The 15,497-nt window shown below is 36.3% G+C and overlaps 1 protein-coding gene across 3 annotated transcripts; it reads left to right on the forward strand.

The window, feature by feature from the left end:
* The first annotated feature begins 1,976 nt into the window (after positions 1–1,976).
* Positions 1,977–14,021, forward strand: LOC137878188 (nuclear GTPase SLIP-GC-like). Of its 3 annotated transcripts, none has more exons than XM_068718369.1 (22): positions 1,977–2,075; positions 3,035–3,116; positions 3,665–3,777; positions 3,954–4,001; positions 4,159–4,192; positions 4,372–4,464; positions 4,721–4,811; positions 5,322–5,538; positions 5,636–5,863; positions 8,166–8,372; positions 8,491–8,666; positions 9,334–9,427; positions 9,516–9,603; positions 9,746–9,867; positions 10,181–10,357; positions 10,453–10,607; positions 10,809–10,932; positions 11,272–11,380; positions 11,502–11,635; positions 11,866–11,947; positions 12,095–12,173; positions 12,258–14,021. In XM_068718369.1, exons 2-22 carry the CDS (start codon positions 3,050–3,052, stop codon positions 12,301–12,303), a joined length of 2,484 nt encoding a protein of 827 aa, XP_068574470.1. In that variant the 5' UTR covers positions 1,977–2,075; positions 3,035–3,049; the 3' UTR covers positions 12,304–14,021. The 3 variants fall into 3 exon arrangements, with proteins under 3 accessions (XP_068574470.1, XP_068574472.1, XP_068574471.1); XM_068718371.1 differs by having other exon boundaries at positions 12,273–14,021; XM_068718370.1 differs by having other exon boundaries at positions 10,456–10,607.
* The last annotated feature ends 1,476 nt before the right edge of the window (positions 14,022–15,497 follow it).

Raw genomic sequence — 15,497 nt, forward strand, 5'->3', positions numbered from 1 at the left:
TTTCAGTGTTTTTAAAAGACATGTGACTTTATGTCAGAGTCCTGTGTGCAGTGTGTTACAAAAAGTGTCACTTTGAATTGCAAATTGGATGCAAAGCAGAAAATGTGTTTAGAGTTTTAAAGACTTGACCTTTAGGTTTTGCTCTCATAGTGTTAGTCTCATCTCATCTCATCTTCGACCGCTTATCCGGGATCGGGACAAATTCTTTATCATCATTGTTATTGTCACGCTTCAGTATTCTTCATCATTCTTTGATTATCTCTACGAGCACCAGTAGGTTAGAAAGGATGTGTGCACACAATAAGAATAATTTCAACACACAAATGACTTCTCTTGAAAAAGAAAACAGCGAACCTAAAGCTTCCTGATCGCTCCTCCAGGAAGTTGTGATTGCAATATACATATAAATATATTATATTAAAATATTAAAATAAGCACTGACTTTTACTTCCTCATATGAACCATGTCTAACCTGCTGCAGTAACTGTTAATCTCACCAAACCATGTGATCTCTGTCAGTGCAGGGAGGAGACAGTTAGTATAAAAGAGTCCAAAGTACCCAGAGCACCAGAGGAGTGCAATAAATAGAGTTCAAAAGAGAAAAACTAAATTTAAGATTGTTCAATACTACTTGCATACTGTGGGGATAAATCAAAACATCTGTTCAGCAAAACATACTCTCTACTGCCCTCTGGTGTTCACAGCAAGAACACCTTATAGTGGGTGTGTTATGGGTCTCCACATGCATGCACAAAAAGCACAACTGATTGTCTTCTTTTATTTTATCGAGCAATGTGATTGATAAAGCACAAATTCCTTAAGATATTAAAACACAAGCGTCACAGCAGTATCAGATACTGTCACACTCATGGTAAAATACATACTGCAAAATTTGCACTAGCAGTACAATAAACAGTACATCACATAACAAAACAGGTTTATTCCAGAACTGTCCAGCTATCAACAACTAAATGTATGTGGGTGAAGGCTAGTGTCACAGTCAAATTGAAATATTTGGTATTTCAGCTTTTTATTCTTTGACCTTTGCAGTGAGTTTCAGCTCATTGTTCATCTGTCCGGCCACAACTTTACTGCTGGTTCACTCTCAGCGCTCTCATAGCATCATCTTTGGCCGCAGCAGACATAGACATAGATCTTAAAACCCACTCTACACTTCCTGCTCAGCAAGCAAACCAAACATTTGGATGAATGTTTCACTGTAAACATTTCTAGCAACATATTCAAGATTCGGAAGGAAAATAATATTTACAGTACAAGTGAGTATCCCCTAACTGGACTTTATAAGAGTTAGTGCACCATAGTGGACTTCTGGTATTGCCTGACCTGACATTGTAGTTCTCTATCTCTCTACATACTTGTATAAATATATATATATGTATATATTCCTGTAGTTTTAACACTGGTGAAAATCAATTAAGAACTGAATATTTAACCCAAGTACAGTACTTTTACTACTATTTTGAGGCACGTTTTCCTTTTTAAGTTACTTTGTACATCCAACTCCACCACACCTCAGAGGGGAAAACTATACTTCTTACACCAGCACACTTATCTGACAGCTGCAGTCAGTTACTTTAGTAAGATTTTACATTAAAATATTTGATAAACTCATAAAATGTGATGTTCAAGATTAAAACAATGGTTTCCAGTCTGTTAGGCTTGTGTCCCCTTTACAAAACTGTTCCTCCCTTTAATGTTTCAGTTTTTCAGTATTTAGTTCAGTATGTTCAAACATATGTCATTTACAGTTTGAGGCTCAAAAAGCTAAATTATACATAATTTTACCCACATTATTTGAGAACAGTACAAACAAATACAAAACTGTGCAGCAGAACACGATCTTGTGTCGACAATTTTCAGAAGAACGAATAAAAGAAATACATAATTAAGTAGGAAGATTCATCATGGGAGGAGTTTCAGAACCAGGAATCAAAAACACTTTAGGTTTCGTTTTATTGTGTGGAGTCGGACAACTACTGAGAACGAAGGACTTCTCCACCCGCTTGAAACCTGGAGGACGGCATTAATCTACATCTACTGTCTTCTCGCTACAGGTAACCGTTTGAATTAATATTATGATATCAAGGAAATCAAACACCGCGGGTGATTCTTATTGACCGTTTGAAAGCCGGAAGATCTCCACCGTGAAAAAGAAACAAAAGGTTGTAAAGTTACACGCTAGAATTTAAATAATGAAGTGTCCTTATCCCGACTTGATGAAAAGTTGGTACTCTTGGGGACAAACAACATGTTGCCAGATATCTAACGCTACATGGGAGATTGCGTAAGCGTAACGTATGCTGATGTCGACGCTCCCTGCATCAGAGTATTTGACCAGGCCTGATGCTGCAGTGGTTTATTCAGGAAAAGGGACTGAACGTATTTCAATGCAGAAAAATAGCCCGTATGTCTGTTATTCAATCATATCATTAGATTATTATAACTCGTGCAGGAAGCAGGATTTTACTGTTGTAGTTCATTAATTGGTAAAGGACGGCAATTTATTATCATTTTCATCATGGATTAATCTGCTGAACATTTAGTCTTTTAATCGATTGATTGTTTGGTTTGTAAAACTTATTTCACTCCTTATAGTATTGTCCAACAAGCATTATTTTATGTAATATTTTTATGTTTGGACTGCCAAACTTAAACATATTAAATAAAAAATAAATTTAGATATTTAACAATGAAAGCAAATATTCACATTCGAGAATCTGGAGCCATACAATGTTTAAAAATGAAAACTGACTTTATCAAAATAGTTGCAAATTATTTTTCTGGCAATTGACTAGTTAATGAATTGATTAATCGTTTCAGTTGTACTTGTATAAACTGTTGTTTGTCTATATGAGGTGTACCGTTCCTTGTGATGTGACTCATGTTTTCTTAGTCTTTGCTATTTCCTTGAGGCTGATAATAGAAGTTTCATAACTTCTTTTCCTTCAGTGAAATGTAACTCTACAAAGTTGCAGTGGTTGATTTGAAACATGATTGTTTGTTTACCTTCCAGTTGCTGTTCGTGGTCATGGATGATTTTGTTCGTAATAAATTAACTGAATGGGGTCTCAGCAAGTGGATACAAATATTTGAAGGTAAAGTATTACCATGACTCTTTTGGGTACAGATTTTATACAGTGTTTATATGACCTACCAATACTGAAAAGTATAAGCATCTACAGAAGTAAAAGAACTATGAAAAATGCTGCAATGTTGTTCTTCAGTACAATGCTGACATATTCTTGACAGACATAGTTTTAAGAAAATGGGAGAGAGCAGTGTTGATTAATCCTGGCAATTTTTGTGTCTGTTCAGAGAGTACAAAAGCACTAAAGGTAAAAGACCGTGGACATTTTCACACTGTTAAAGAGACACATTAACTAACTACTTGAGTAACCGCTGTTCTGTTGTCTGTCTTGTAGGTTATTGAGATACGATTCTCAGTGGTGCGGAAATCAAGACTGAAGAGTGACAAATAATTAAAATACAATCAATATACATTAACGCTATATTCAGGCTCTAATACTCTTTAAAAAATTTAATTAACAGCTGAACCAATCCTTATTTCACTCCTTATATAATAGATTTATGCAGCATTTTGAAATTTATTTTTGCATGACTGAGAATCAACTTTTTATTGCAGAACAAGGCATTGACACGGAAAGTCTTTACTGTCTGGATGATCAAGAAATCGCCGACTTGATCCCAACAGTGGGACCAAGGTCAAAATTCAAGAAGAGACTCAAGTTGTTAAAGGTATTGTTCTCTACTGAACACAATGTACACAAATACTGTATTTATAATTTACAGGAGCACAGACTTCTGTTTTCATTACACATAATTGATAATAAAAGCTCATTAACAATAATAGCATGTGCTAGAATTTTAACATTTACTATTATGGATTTGCAACTATTGTCTTTCGTCACTAGAAGGAACAAAACACAGCAAATCCAGAAACAGTTGATTTGTCTACTCAAGTAAGTTGAATACAGTTTCAAGCACTCAGGTATCATAAGGCATTTATTATAATTATATAAATCATATTATCAATTTAGATATTATCAATGTCTGCTCAAACTTTTACATGGCTACTTAGTATTGATTTAAGACACAAATGTTCATGTTCACCCTCAGGTTTGTCCGTCCACCAGTGACACAAGTGATAAAGGTGAGATACACTTTATCTTATTGATTACATGTCGTGTTCATTGAAGTTTTTTAAGGTGGTGATATCTTACTTTGACTAAGAAACTATATCGAGACCATGTTTTAATATTTTGGGAGGTAGATGCAAAAAACTTTTCTTTTTGCTTTTTTTTTTTTTTTCAACAAAAAATATCCGATAAGGAAAGAGAAAGTTGGATCTTCAGGGAGAGTCCAGCCATTGTCAATCACCAACTAGAAAACAACGACTTGCCAACAAACCAGGATCATACTCAGGTATTTATAATACTTTCCAAACAATGGCAACCTACAACTTAGTATAGTGTTAACATTTTTACGTAATACAATTTTTACTTAGCTTACTTACATAGCAAATGTCTGTTTCTATATCTTGGCCACAGAAAATACTCTCTCATTTGCTGACGTATGGCAGAGAAAGTTCCTCTCACTCTCTCCTCATTGTGCATTACCGCTTACTTGATACACTGGTTCATGGTTCCTGCTGAACAGTTCTTTACTTTCACTCTGACAGAAGAAATCATACTGTCTGATGTCAAAAACATCATGAGATGTGTCCATCAGAAAATACCTCCCCAAGACAACAAGCTCAACAACTTCCTGACGTAAGTATAACGTTATTTACATTTTCCATATTAATATGTTATACGGGCCTGGTTCCACTCCTGATCAGGAGCCAGTTTCACTAATAGATTTAAGACTGGTAGTGTTGAGCCAGGCATCATGGGTTTGTCTGGTCGTCCATGTCTCACCAACGTCTTGAAGGAATTTTTTTGGACTCAAGAATGAACTGATTAGAATTTGGTCATAACTGAAGAATTCAGCTTATTAAGACAATTTCACACACATTTCTAATAGGATGACATGATGAAGTGATTACATTTTGGAACGACATGGATGTAAACTGCAACTTGACTGTTTGTCTGAGGGATACAGTCGTGACGCGGTGATTCTAGTTAATTTAGCCAAAATTTACAGCAAATTACTTCTCCTGAAGATACAATATGCTGAAGAGGGCTGTTCATCGACGGATCTCTTTCTGACTTTGACACATTCTGTCAGTGTTTTTATGTTTTTGAAATAAATTAACCCACACATAAACTCTTGTACAACAGGAAAAAAATCTGTGATTTGGAGACAGACAAGAGGGAGGTGGTCGGTGTCTTTGGCAAAACCGGGGCTGGAAAGAGCTCTTTGATAAATGCCGTCATTGGAGTGAAGGATCTCTTGCCCTCTGGAGACGTCAGTGCATGTACCTCAGTCATGATTAAAGTGGAGGCTAACATGAGGAACTCAAAGTATGAGGCAAACATTGAGTTCATTACAAAAGAGGTAAAATTAGCTGAATATGTTTGTTTACTTGAAGCTATTTAAAAAGGCATGCCATATAATTTAATGAAGTTAAAGGTATTTTTTAAATTCTATTCAGGAGTGGAAAGATGAGTTGTGGTTCTCTAAAAATGTCCTTGGGGATAATGCGGATCAGGAAAGTGATCAGAAAGATGACGATGATTGTCGGGACATAGTTGAAAAGCTGTCAGCGCTGTATGGAGAAGACTGGAAAAACAAATCTCCTGATGACCTCATAAATGACAAATATTTCAAAGAGATCCCAGAATTTCTCCTTTCCACAGGGAAGATTTTGACAGTTGAAACAGTAAGTAAGAGTAAAAATCTTGTATCACTTCATAAGAAGCCTTCTTGTCTGTCTGACAGAAGGAAATGTTATTGAGGTTTATGTAATATGCATGCTGCCTAGCCATTCCAGGTTGGTTTAGTTCAGGGGTCGGCAGCCCGCGGCTCCGGAGCCGCATGCAGCTCTTCGGCCCCTCTGTTGCGGCTCCCTGAGGCTACATCCACACTAACGAAAACCATCTCCGTCCACATGGCGTTTCGGCATCGTTTTCGAAATGATCTCCGTCCAGACTAAAACGCCTGAACGCACCCGCGTGCCCGTACACTGGGCATGCGGGCGGGTGCCGGTGTAAACAGGAAGTCCGCTCCGTAGGGCTGGCCGGTAACGCCGCTGGACACGCCGCCAAAATAAAAAATGTTTTAATAGTTTGTCAACTAAAATGTGCGTCACATCCTACTACGTTGCTGTCAAGCTAATTATGATTTGCAAACCTTCGCCCTCGGTAAACTATTGTAAGGTATTATGTTGAGCACGTTAAGAGCTCTCTAGGAAGCAGGATGTTCCTGTGTATGTGTTTGGTGCTTTTATTGTGGAGGATGAGACGGAAAAAGAAATGGGTTCTGGTGAAGTGTGGGAGAAGTGAATAAAGATGCTGCCGTCTTGTCGCAGATTACGGAGCCCCGTGTTTATTATTATCATAAAGTATTGGGGCAACATTAACCCTCGGTAAACCATCAATGGATAAATCCAAAAAAGAAAAGTCACGGAGGAAAATAGAGTATAATTTTGCGTGGGCGTATTAATTTGCTTTCACTGCCAACGATGCTGGCTCACCTGTATGCTTGAAATGTGGCGAGAAATTAGCAAACAACAAAAAATGTAATGTTGAAAGACACTTCCAGAACAAGCACACATTTTCTGAAAAGTATCACGCTGGAGATGAGAGAAAAAGAGCGATTTATCAACTGCTGCAGCAAAATGAGCAAGTTTTTTTCTCCTCTTCATAAGAGTTTGATATTATTATAACCGGTGAAATAGCAATAACATGTCAAGAATTGTCTTTATTCTTGTTCTATGATTTCATAAATACAACAAACTATAGTTTTTGTATATATGTAATATAACTATATATAACATTTTATAAGCTGTGATATCAAATAGCTTTTGCGGCTCCAGACTAATTTTATTTGGTGAAAAATAGGGCAAAATGGCTCTTTAGATAGTAACGGTTGCCGACCCCTGGTTTAGTTTAACGGTAGTTCAACAAATGTAAAAGTAAAATCAGTATGTGAAACTTTCTATTTATAAAAAGAGTGGCCTTGATCCACCTGTCCTCGATAACTACAAACCCATAGAAAATGTACTCTTTATAGACAAATCATAAATAAGTTTGTATACCAGTAAGTAAATATATTTATTTAACTGTTTTAACAACATCCAATCAGGATTTTTCCTCCATCTTTGTGCCCAAACATTTTACATTAAGATTAAATGACATCTTGTATTATTAAATCTCAATACTGCTTTTGTTCACACTTTTGTTCTGCTGGTGATAGTAATAGTAATTATTTTATCTCAATCAACCCAATTTCACCCCTTTGGAGAACCACAAGGATCAGTACTTGACCCCCTTCTATTCAGTCTATTCATGATCCCTTTTTATACAGGGACACTTAACGCTGACGATGCTCAAATCTATATTTCTCTTTCACTGGTAGGCCGTGGTACCATCAACTCACTTTGTCACTGCATTGAAAAAATCAATGGCTTGAAATTGGTCTCTTGCTAAATACAGACAGAACTGAGGTGATTGTCTTTGGTGCCCTTAATTAAATATATAGAATTATTGCACACCTTGAATCTTCATCTGATTGATTTTAAAAGATTTAGTTCCACATTATGTTTCTTACATGTTCTATCCATATGAACCTTCATGTAAACGTAATCATCAGACTGGGGTCTGCTGACTGTCAAAGGTCAACATGAAACACAGGGAAGCTGCATTATGCTACGATGATAAACATATTTGCTATGACCTAGATAATCTTAGACACTGTCAAAATCTGATCATCATCAATTTAAAACCTAATTGTCACCCAAAATTGCTCTTTTGTATCCACTTCTGGTTTAGTATTTAATATTTATTGATCCAAATTTAGCTTTTTGCTTTTGTTGTTTCAATGATGGGGATACGTAAGTGTTCTTCTTTTTTATATTGTTTCTGTTCTTTTGTGCAATTTATAAAGAAGTTTGAAGTTGGAGTCTGTGCATATGAATGAAATCGCCTTACGTTGCATTAATCTCATTTTATTATTTATTGCAGGCGAAAGAGCTATCTGCAAAATTATTCAGATACACAAGAAGCGACCCAAAAGATGGAGAAGGTAAAGACATAAAGAGGTGGTATTGGCCACTAGTGAAGTGTGTGACTATCAGGGTGCCAAATAATGATCTTCTTAAGCATGTCACACTTGTGGATCTTCCTGGAAATGGGGACCGTAACAAGAGCAGGGACAGGATGTGGAAAACGGTAATTCATCACATGCAATGCTGTTTAGTGTATTACTGTGTTATCTGCAAACTGTGACATCATGTTATTACAAAGTACTGATAACCATCATAATTAACTTGCTGTCATGTCCCTTTAGCTCGTTGGAAGTTGTTCCACTGTGTGGATCGTGACTGACAGGAATCGAGCTGCATCAGAGCCAGAACCCTGGGAGATCCTGGAAAGTGCCTCTAGCTACATGGGAAATGGTGGCCAGTGTCAGCACATTCACTTTATCTGCACCAAGTCTGATTCTATTGAAGATTCAGAAGATCAGTAAGTGATTTAAGATGCCAAAAGTACATATATATTAAAGGAACTGTGAGGAATTTTGAAGTGTTTATGAAACAGTCTCAATAATAATAACTAACTAAACTGAAATAGTAGTCTGTAACTTTGTCTCTATGGTTACGAAATGATATAGTTCTTTTCAGAAAGCTTCCTTTTAGATCACAGACCTGTAAAATAAAGTGATGCACATTTCAGTATAAATGGTGGATTTGATAATTACAGCTACAGGTTTAAAAGAGATAAGATAAGACAATCCTTTATTAGTCCGGCAGTGGGGAAATTCACAAGATTACAGCAGCATAGTGGATAGTGCAAACAAGAGACATAGTAAAAACAAGATCAAAAACAAGTATTATAAATAAGTAATAAACAGTAAAGAATGTTAACTATGTGAAAAAGTAAAAATCCACAATAGTTAAAATACAACTAAAATATAACTAAAAATATTATATATACAGACTGAATTATAAATTTCCCCACTGTGGGACTAATAAAGGATTATCTTATCTTAATCATTTCTGTATTGCACGGTGTCTTTATATTTATAAAATAATTTCGATTTTTATTCTGGATGCAAAATAAGTTGGAATTTGAGGTTTCAGTTCTCCAAATACTGTATGAGGTGCAAATTAATGCAAATATTTTCATTTAGTTCAGCAGCTGATGTTCGTGCTTCCATATTGAAAACAAACGATCGAGCCAAGAAAGCAGTGAATGAAGAATTCAGCAAACTAAACGAGGTTAAGGTGAGTTTTATAGACTGACAGAAAGTATAACACAAAGATTGTCTACGACTGCAGGCATGCTGTAAAACCAAAACTTTTTTCTTTTCAGAAACATTTCAGTAATGAAAGTTTCAGAGTGTTCACAGTGAGCTCCAAAGAGTTTCTAAAAAAGAAACGTCTAGATCGAGACGACACTGGTAGGTGAAGTCTTCATATATGAGCACATTTAGGTTTACTTTACTTAAACAAAACAAACACGAATGACTAATTGGATTATGGCAATAAAATGTAAGTATGTTTTGTAACTATGTAAAATGCAAACTGCATTTTTTTTTACAGAAATACCCAAACTTCAGGAATTTTTGCAGGATCTCAATGACTGTCACTCAGAGACGTTAAACTATGTGTCTGGAGCTTGTGGGATTCTCTCTCTGATTCAAGGGGCCAGCCATGGAGAAGGGGTGAGATCAAGAAATAAAACCTCTTTCTTTGTCTTTAATCATTAATATTGACATAAAACAATGTGAAAACATATTAAAGTCAAAGACAGACTACGTACATGTAATGTCATCCATACATACATTTTATCATCAAGTTAGTTGCTTTCCTGAATTTGTGTCGCTTCAGAGAGGCTACATAACGACAGTAATTAAAGGGTGGTCTAACTCAAAATTAACAACATTTTGTATAAATGTGAATAAATCAAGAAAACTCAGTCACGTAGCAGTATGGTTTCATTGCTTTGAATACTGAATGTGTTGTTGTTGATTTCAGGCTGACATAAAGACAGCTGTGTACACAGTCCTTCAACACAAGATGAGGGATGAACTTGATAAAGTCAGGAAACCAATGAAAGAGACTTATCTGGCTTTTGAAAAGTGCCTCAGTGAGGGGGTCGAAAAATCTAAAAGCTCATGTGAAAAAGTCTTGGAGTCGGTGATATGTCCTCTTGTACGTATTTGAATTATAACAACATCATTACAATGGATTTTGCACTTCCTATGAATGTCTTTAAAATGTTTCTGTTTTTTTCTGTTTTGTTTCAGAAGAAGTCAGGTAGGGGTTTCCACAAGACACTGAAGTGTATAGTAGAGCACGATGGCAACTACAAACCAAAAAAGGGGAAACAAATAAACCTCAATATGAAGTTATCTTCATGCCTGACTGAGAGCATTGATGAGGAATTCAAGAAGACCTTCCCGTAAGAAATGACTTAATAAAGACATAAAACCCTGTGCAGGCTAATTGTACAAACTATGGAGAATGTCTAGAATTAACAAATTGTACATTATACAGTTATAAAAGGTATGTGATATAATGCATACATACAAATTACATTATTGAAATACAAACTTGTCAATGCTGCGTTTATGAAACATTTCAACTTGTTAACATGTTTCAGAAATGAAGGAAAATGTGGACCATTCAACGGAGTCCTCAATTCATTTTCACTTGATACAAAGATGATGAGAGAGAAGACAGAGAACAAAGATGTCGCACTGCAACTGATATTTCTCAGTACAGAGGTAAAAGAGGAGAATAGTACCATTAGTCTTTATTAAGCTATTAGTCCAGGTCAGAAAGGCTTCAGCAGAAGGGTGAGAAAATCATCCCAAACATCAAGTTTGTGACTGAGGACTGACATGAAGACTAAACATGAGAGAATGAATGAAATATAGATGTTTTTAGAAGTTAACATATATACACTGTATATGAAGAAGTTTATCAATACAGTAAATGTAAAAACTGGAGATGCCCTTTGAAAAATTAACTGCTGCTGCAAAACTGATGGCCCTGCCCATATTCATGACAACGTACTGGAGATTCTGAGGTGATCTGACTACGATTCATATTCTCTCGCTTAGGAAGAACAGATTAAGACAAAACTCAACAAAATCATCCGCGAACGTAAGAAAACGATCTACAGCAGTCTGACAGCAACAATTGAGACAAACATGCAGAAATGCTATGACGGTACGATAAAGATCATCACATATAAAACCTGACGTTGTAAAAATGAACATTATTCATCATAATTGTGCAGAATGTAATTATAACTAAATTTTATTGACTTAAGTTTTCTGTTTTATTGCAGTTTCAAAAAATTTGAAAGGAGAGGGCATGCTGAGTGAAATGAGGGAAACTATTGTGAAGCACGTACTTGGGTCAAAAAACGTCATGTTCCAGAAAGCTAAAGATGTTATGTTGAAACAGCTGGATGACTTGATGGTTTGTAACATTTTGTAATATGTCGTACGATGAGGATATAGTAAAACATGTTGTGCTGCTTATCTTTATCTACAATTCTAGGTCATCATATATATATAATCAAGTGGAATATGCCTCTTTTTGAATGCTGCTTTTGCTACTAACACACTGCAGGCCTTTTCACAAACATTCAGCTTTTGTTAAAAGACACATTTTGGCTGTGAGTGATAAAGATTTTTATGCTAATATAGAGGGACATCCTGGACAATCTGGAAAAAACAATGCAGGAATCAATCGAGCTGTCGCTCAAGACAGATGGTGTCTTAATCCCAGGTAAAGGCAACTTTACAAAATATAAACATGATAATCATTAAAAATACTAAAAATATTTGATAGAAACAAGTCAGAAACAAACTTGTCAACAAGTGTTCAATAGTGTGATTAATAGTGAACTTGATGTTGACATGTTTTTTTCTTTAGACGTTACATTGGAGCTTGAGATGGTGAAGAACCACTACAAAGACCTGAAGGGAAGCTCAGATGAAGAACCACTAATTTGGTAAAACTGTTGTTAAAATATCTACATAATGCCTCCAGATTGAGCTGTTCTGAATAATGCTAACGATGCTTTTTATTACACTAGTGCTGGTCCTCCCAGCCCGGCAGCTGCACAGCTGATAACCAACTGAAGAGCCCTGCATGTTAGAGACGTGAGGCCTCTGGATGTGGTCTCAACCATTTTTGTCAACTCATCTTATCCAGGTTCTCTTTGAGTGTTTTGATATGTACTTTGAATTAGCTTGTTGTGAAAGACATGCATAGAGATTTTATATTTTCTATGTTTTGTAGGGCATTTTTGCTTTTAAATGATTGAAGATAAGATGCAGACAGAAAGTGTGTGGGGGGTGAGAGCGGGATTTCATACAGCAAAGGTCCCCAGTCTGATTCAAACCAGGTACATTGTGGTTTACACGATACAGGTCTAAGTCACCAGTCCACTATGATGTCCCAGATACATTTTGTTTTAATGATTTAACATTCCTTTCTTCTTGATTATATATATATATATTTTGTCCAATTTGTGATTGAAATTCCAATGATTTTATGGGTGTTTAACATAAATCCTGAACCTTGATCACAGTACGTACTGTATGTTTAATTTTCAAAGAATGATCTGACCTTCTTTCTATTGTTGAGGTGTCCACCAAGAATGTCAGAGACACACTACACCCTAGAAAGCCATCTCTCTATTTTGCTATTAAAATAATTGATACACCAATTGATTAACACCTCTCTGCCTGAGGAGCGAGAGGCGAGACCCCAAAAAGCGTTAAGGCAGCATCCTGTGGTTTGAGCATCTGGCTGACACTTACACAATTTAGTCTTCTAGGCGTGTTGTAGATTCACACCTAACTGGCATATGTGAAACATGACCCCTGTAACCTCGAGCCAGACAGGAAGTCCTATCTTAAGGTGTTGTTTGTATTTTATACAAGTTGTTTATCCTCTATTTTCTTTCCATTGTCTATGATGAGTTACGATCTATTGTTTATATCGAGCTAACAGTGTTATATTTTCAGATATCAATATACTTGTTACATGTAATCCCATATTGCTTAGAGATGGTTCAATAATGATTTTGATTTAATGTGTGACTTTCTATCATTTATGAAAATATAATCATACATGCTTATAGTGTTGACTGTATGTTAAAGCTAATGAAATAAGTGAACTTTTAGTGAACTCACTCTGACAGGATGATTGACAGTCACCAGGAGAGAAAGGGTGTAAATTCAGGAAACTAATCAGTTTGTTAGAGAGACATCCTGTTCAATGGGGCCTGTGTACTGGAACATCCTGCTTCAGGCTGTAAAGTTAGAGAAGCATAAGAAGTGCTTCATCTGTGTAACAACAGACACACCGATATATACATTTTATCCTGAAAGTGTAGAACATGGGAATATACAAGAAGTAGTTGTTCTCAACGTCTCAGAAGAAGAGGATATGGGTGCAGGCAGTCGGCTGCATGGATCACAAGTTCCCATTACACACCTTCCACAAAGGGGGCGTTAGCAGGGAAGTTGTTTACACAAAAAAATAGGTCTGTCAGAAGTGATAAGACTATTAGGACAGTTCCGTCCAATGAGTTGAGAATGATCTGTTGTCTACCATATATGGACCTGGAGGTTGCAGGAAGCGCCAAGGAGAAGCGTGTAGGAGGAGACGGCAAGGGGTCGAGGCTTTTTGGCCTTTTTTGGATAACTTCTGGAGGGTTCATACTCTTGACATTTGACATTTTGTATTTACTTTTACATAGATTTTTTGGTATTCATTTTTGTTAACCGTTTTCTGTACTTTCTGTAAAAAACAAATAAAAATGGTTTGTATTTTGTGCATTCCAACCAAAGTCCAGTGTTGCTCACCTCTAGTGGGGTCCTTGTAGTCTCCTAAAGGTAAGAGTGCTCTTCTCCTGAAGGCTGACAGTAGTAAATTAATTAGACAAGAAATTTGAATGACATTCCTGTTACAAGCTAAGGCTAAGATGGTGTTGTTCAATATTGTTGTGATTTACTACCTTGGTTGGCTCAGATTGATTTTGAAGCTCTGCTAATGTATCATATGTGATGCTGCAGTGTTTAGACATTAGATGTTGTGTATTAGGAAGCAATAGGGGTCAGATTGGCATCTAAATTGGGGGTGTTAGGGCTAGGGTCCTGAAGCTGCCCTTAATAACTGAGCGAGGTTCCCAACCACACAGGGTTCCTCCTCCAGCGGTGGCCCTTTAGAGCGGGTCCATCCTGGAGTACATTCAGTCCTCTCACACCTATTGCACACACACACCTAAATCCTTTGATATCCAGCAGTCAGGAAGGCCGACGTTTTTAGCCTGAAAGAAGAGATACGACGGTGGCTAGTGGTATTAAGTTATCCTGGTTTTCGCCCCCCTAAGCAGGCTAAGACAGTCTTGCGTGTATGTATCCTGTTGCACATACGACATTGTGAATAAAGTCTCTCTGATTGAAATGTGTTTGCAAAAAGCTTCTAGGGTGATTAGTCACACGGGCAAAATGTGTTGTTAACCTTAAATCCATGATGGTTACAATAGATTCCATTAATTGTCCATTTTCTCAGCAAAGCAAATATAAAAATGTCCATAGAAACTTCTTAAAAAACCTGCAGCAAAATCTCCCTCTCTACTGTGTTATGTGGCATTATAACGTAGGTCAAAATGAAATAAAAATAAGCAGAATCATTATTTGAAACTACATGCCCAGAAAGTAAATAGGAGAAAAGTATCCAGTTAATAGGCTTTAAAGGCCCAAAACTAAGATTAAATTACAATAAACTACCAACAGCACTGCATCATGAGATATGCAACTCCTATTTAAAGGATCTAAAAGGTTCTTTATGTTCTCACTAACATCAGTTTTTGTTCTGAGATAAACAAATGATTTTCCAACTTTTTTCTTGTCAAATTTGTTTTACTTAAAATTTCTCGTCTTAGATCTGATCTAAAATTAAATTTCCTGACACAAATCTACATTACAGTTCCCAAGCATTTTTAGTAACACACACCACAAAATACTATAAATATTATAAATGTGTGATCAATTCCAACATAGTAGTTAAGACCTGCCTTATGTTCTTGAAGTAGGAAACATGTTTCTACACAATCCAGATGTTGTTGATTTCCAAACCATTTGTCAGTTTGTCCTGATAATGATTGCTCTTCATGTACAAACAGGTTTAGTAAAGGTGTGTTGTTATTCATTAACGATTCATGGTAATATAATGTATTATGCTTGTTCATGCTTCAAAGTGCCACTTACTGATGCAAGAACATGGAACATGCAGACACACATGTCGGGACAGGAATTATTAA

Source organism: Cebidichthys violaceus, unplaced genomic scaffold, assembly GCF_023349555.1.
Source record: "Cebidichthys violaceus isolate CVI_PGR_0920_01 unplaced genomic scaffold, fCebVio1.0.p SCAF_23, whole genome shotgun sequence".
NCBI lineage: Eukaryota > Metazoa > Chordata > Actinopteri > Perciformes > Stichaeidae > Cebidichthys > Cebidichthys violaceus.

Coding starts and splice junctions, on each gene's coding strand:
- LOC137878188 (XM_068718369.1), top strand. CDS start 3,050: ATGGATGATTTTGTTCGTAATAAATTAACTGAATGGGGTCTCAGCAAG. Junction 4,193..4,371: donor CAGTGACACAAGTGATAAAG/GTGAGATACACT, acceptor ATATCCGATAAG/GAAAGAGAAAGTTGGATCTT. Junction 11,636..11,865: donor AACAGCTGGATGACTTGATG/GTTTGTAACATT, acceptor ATGCTAATATAG/AGGGACATCCTGGACAATCT.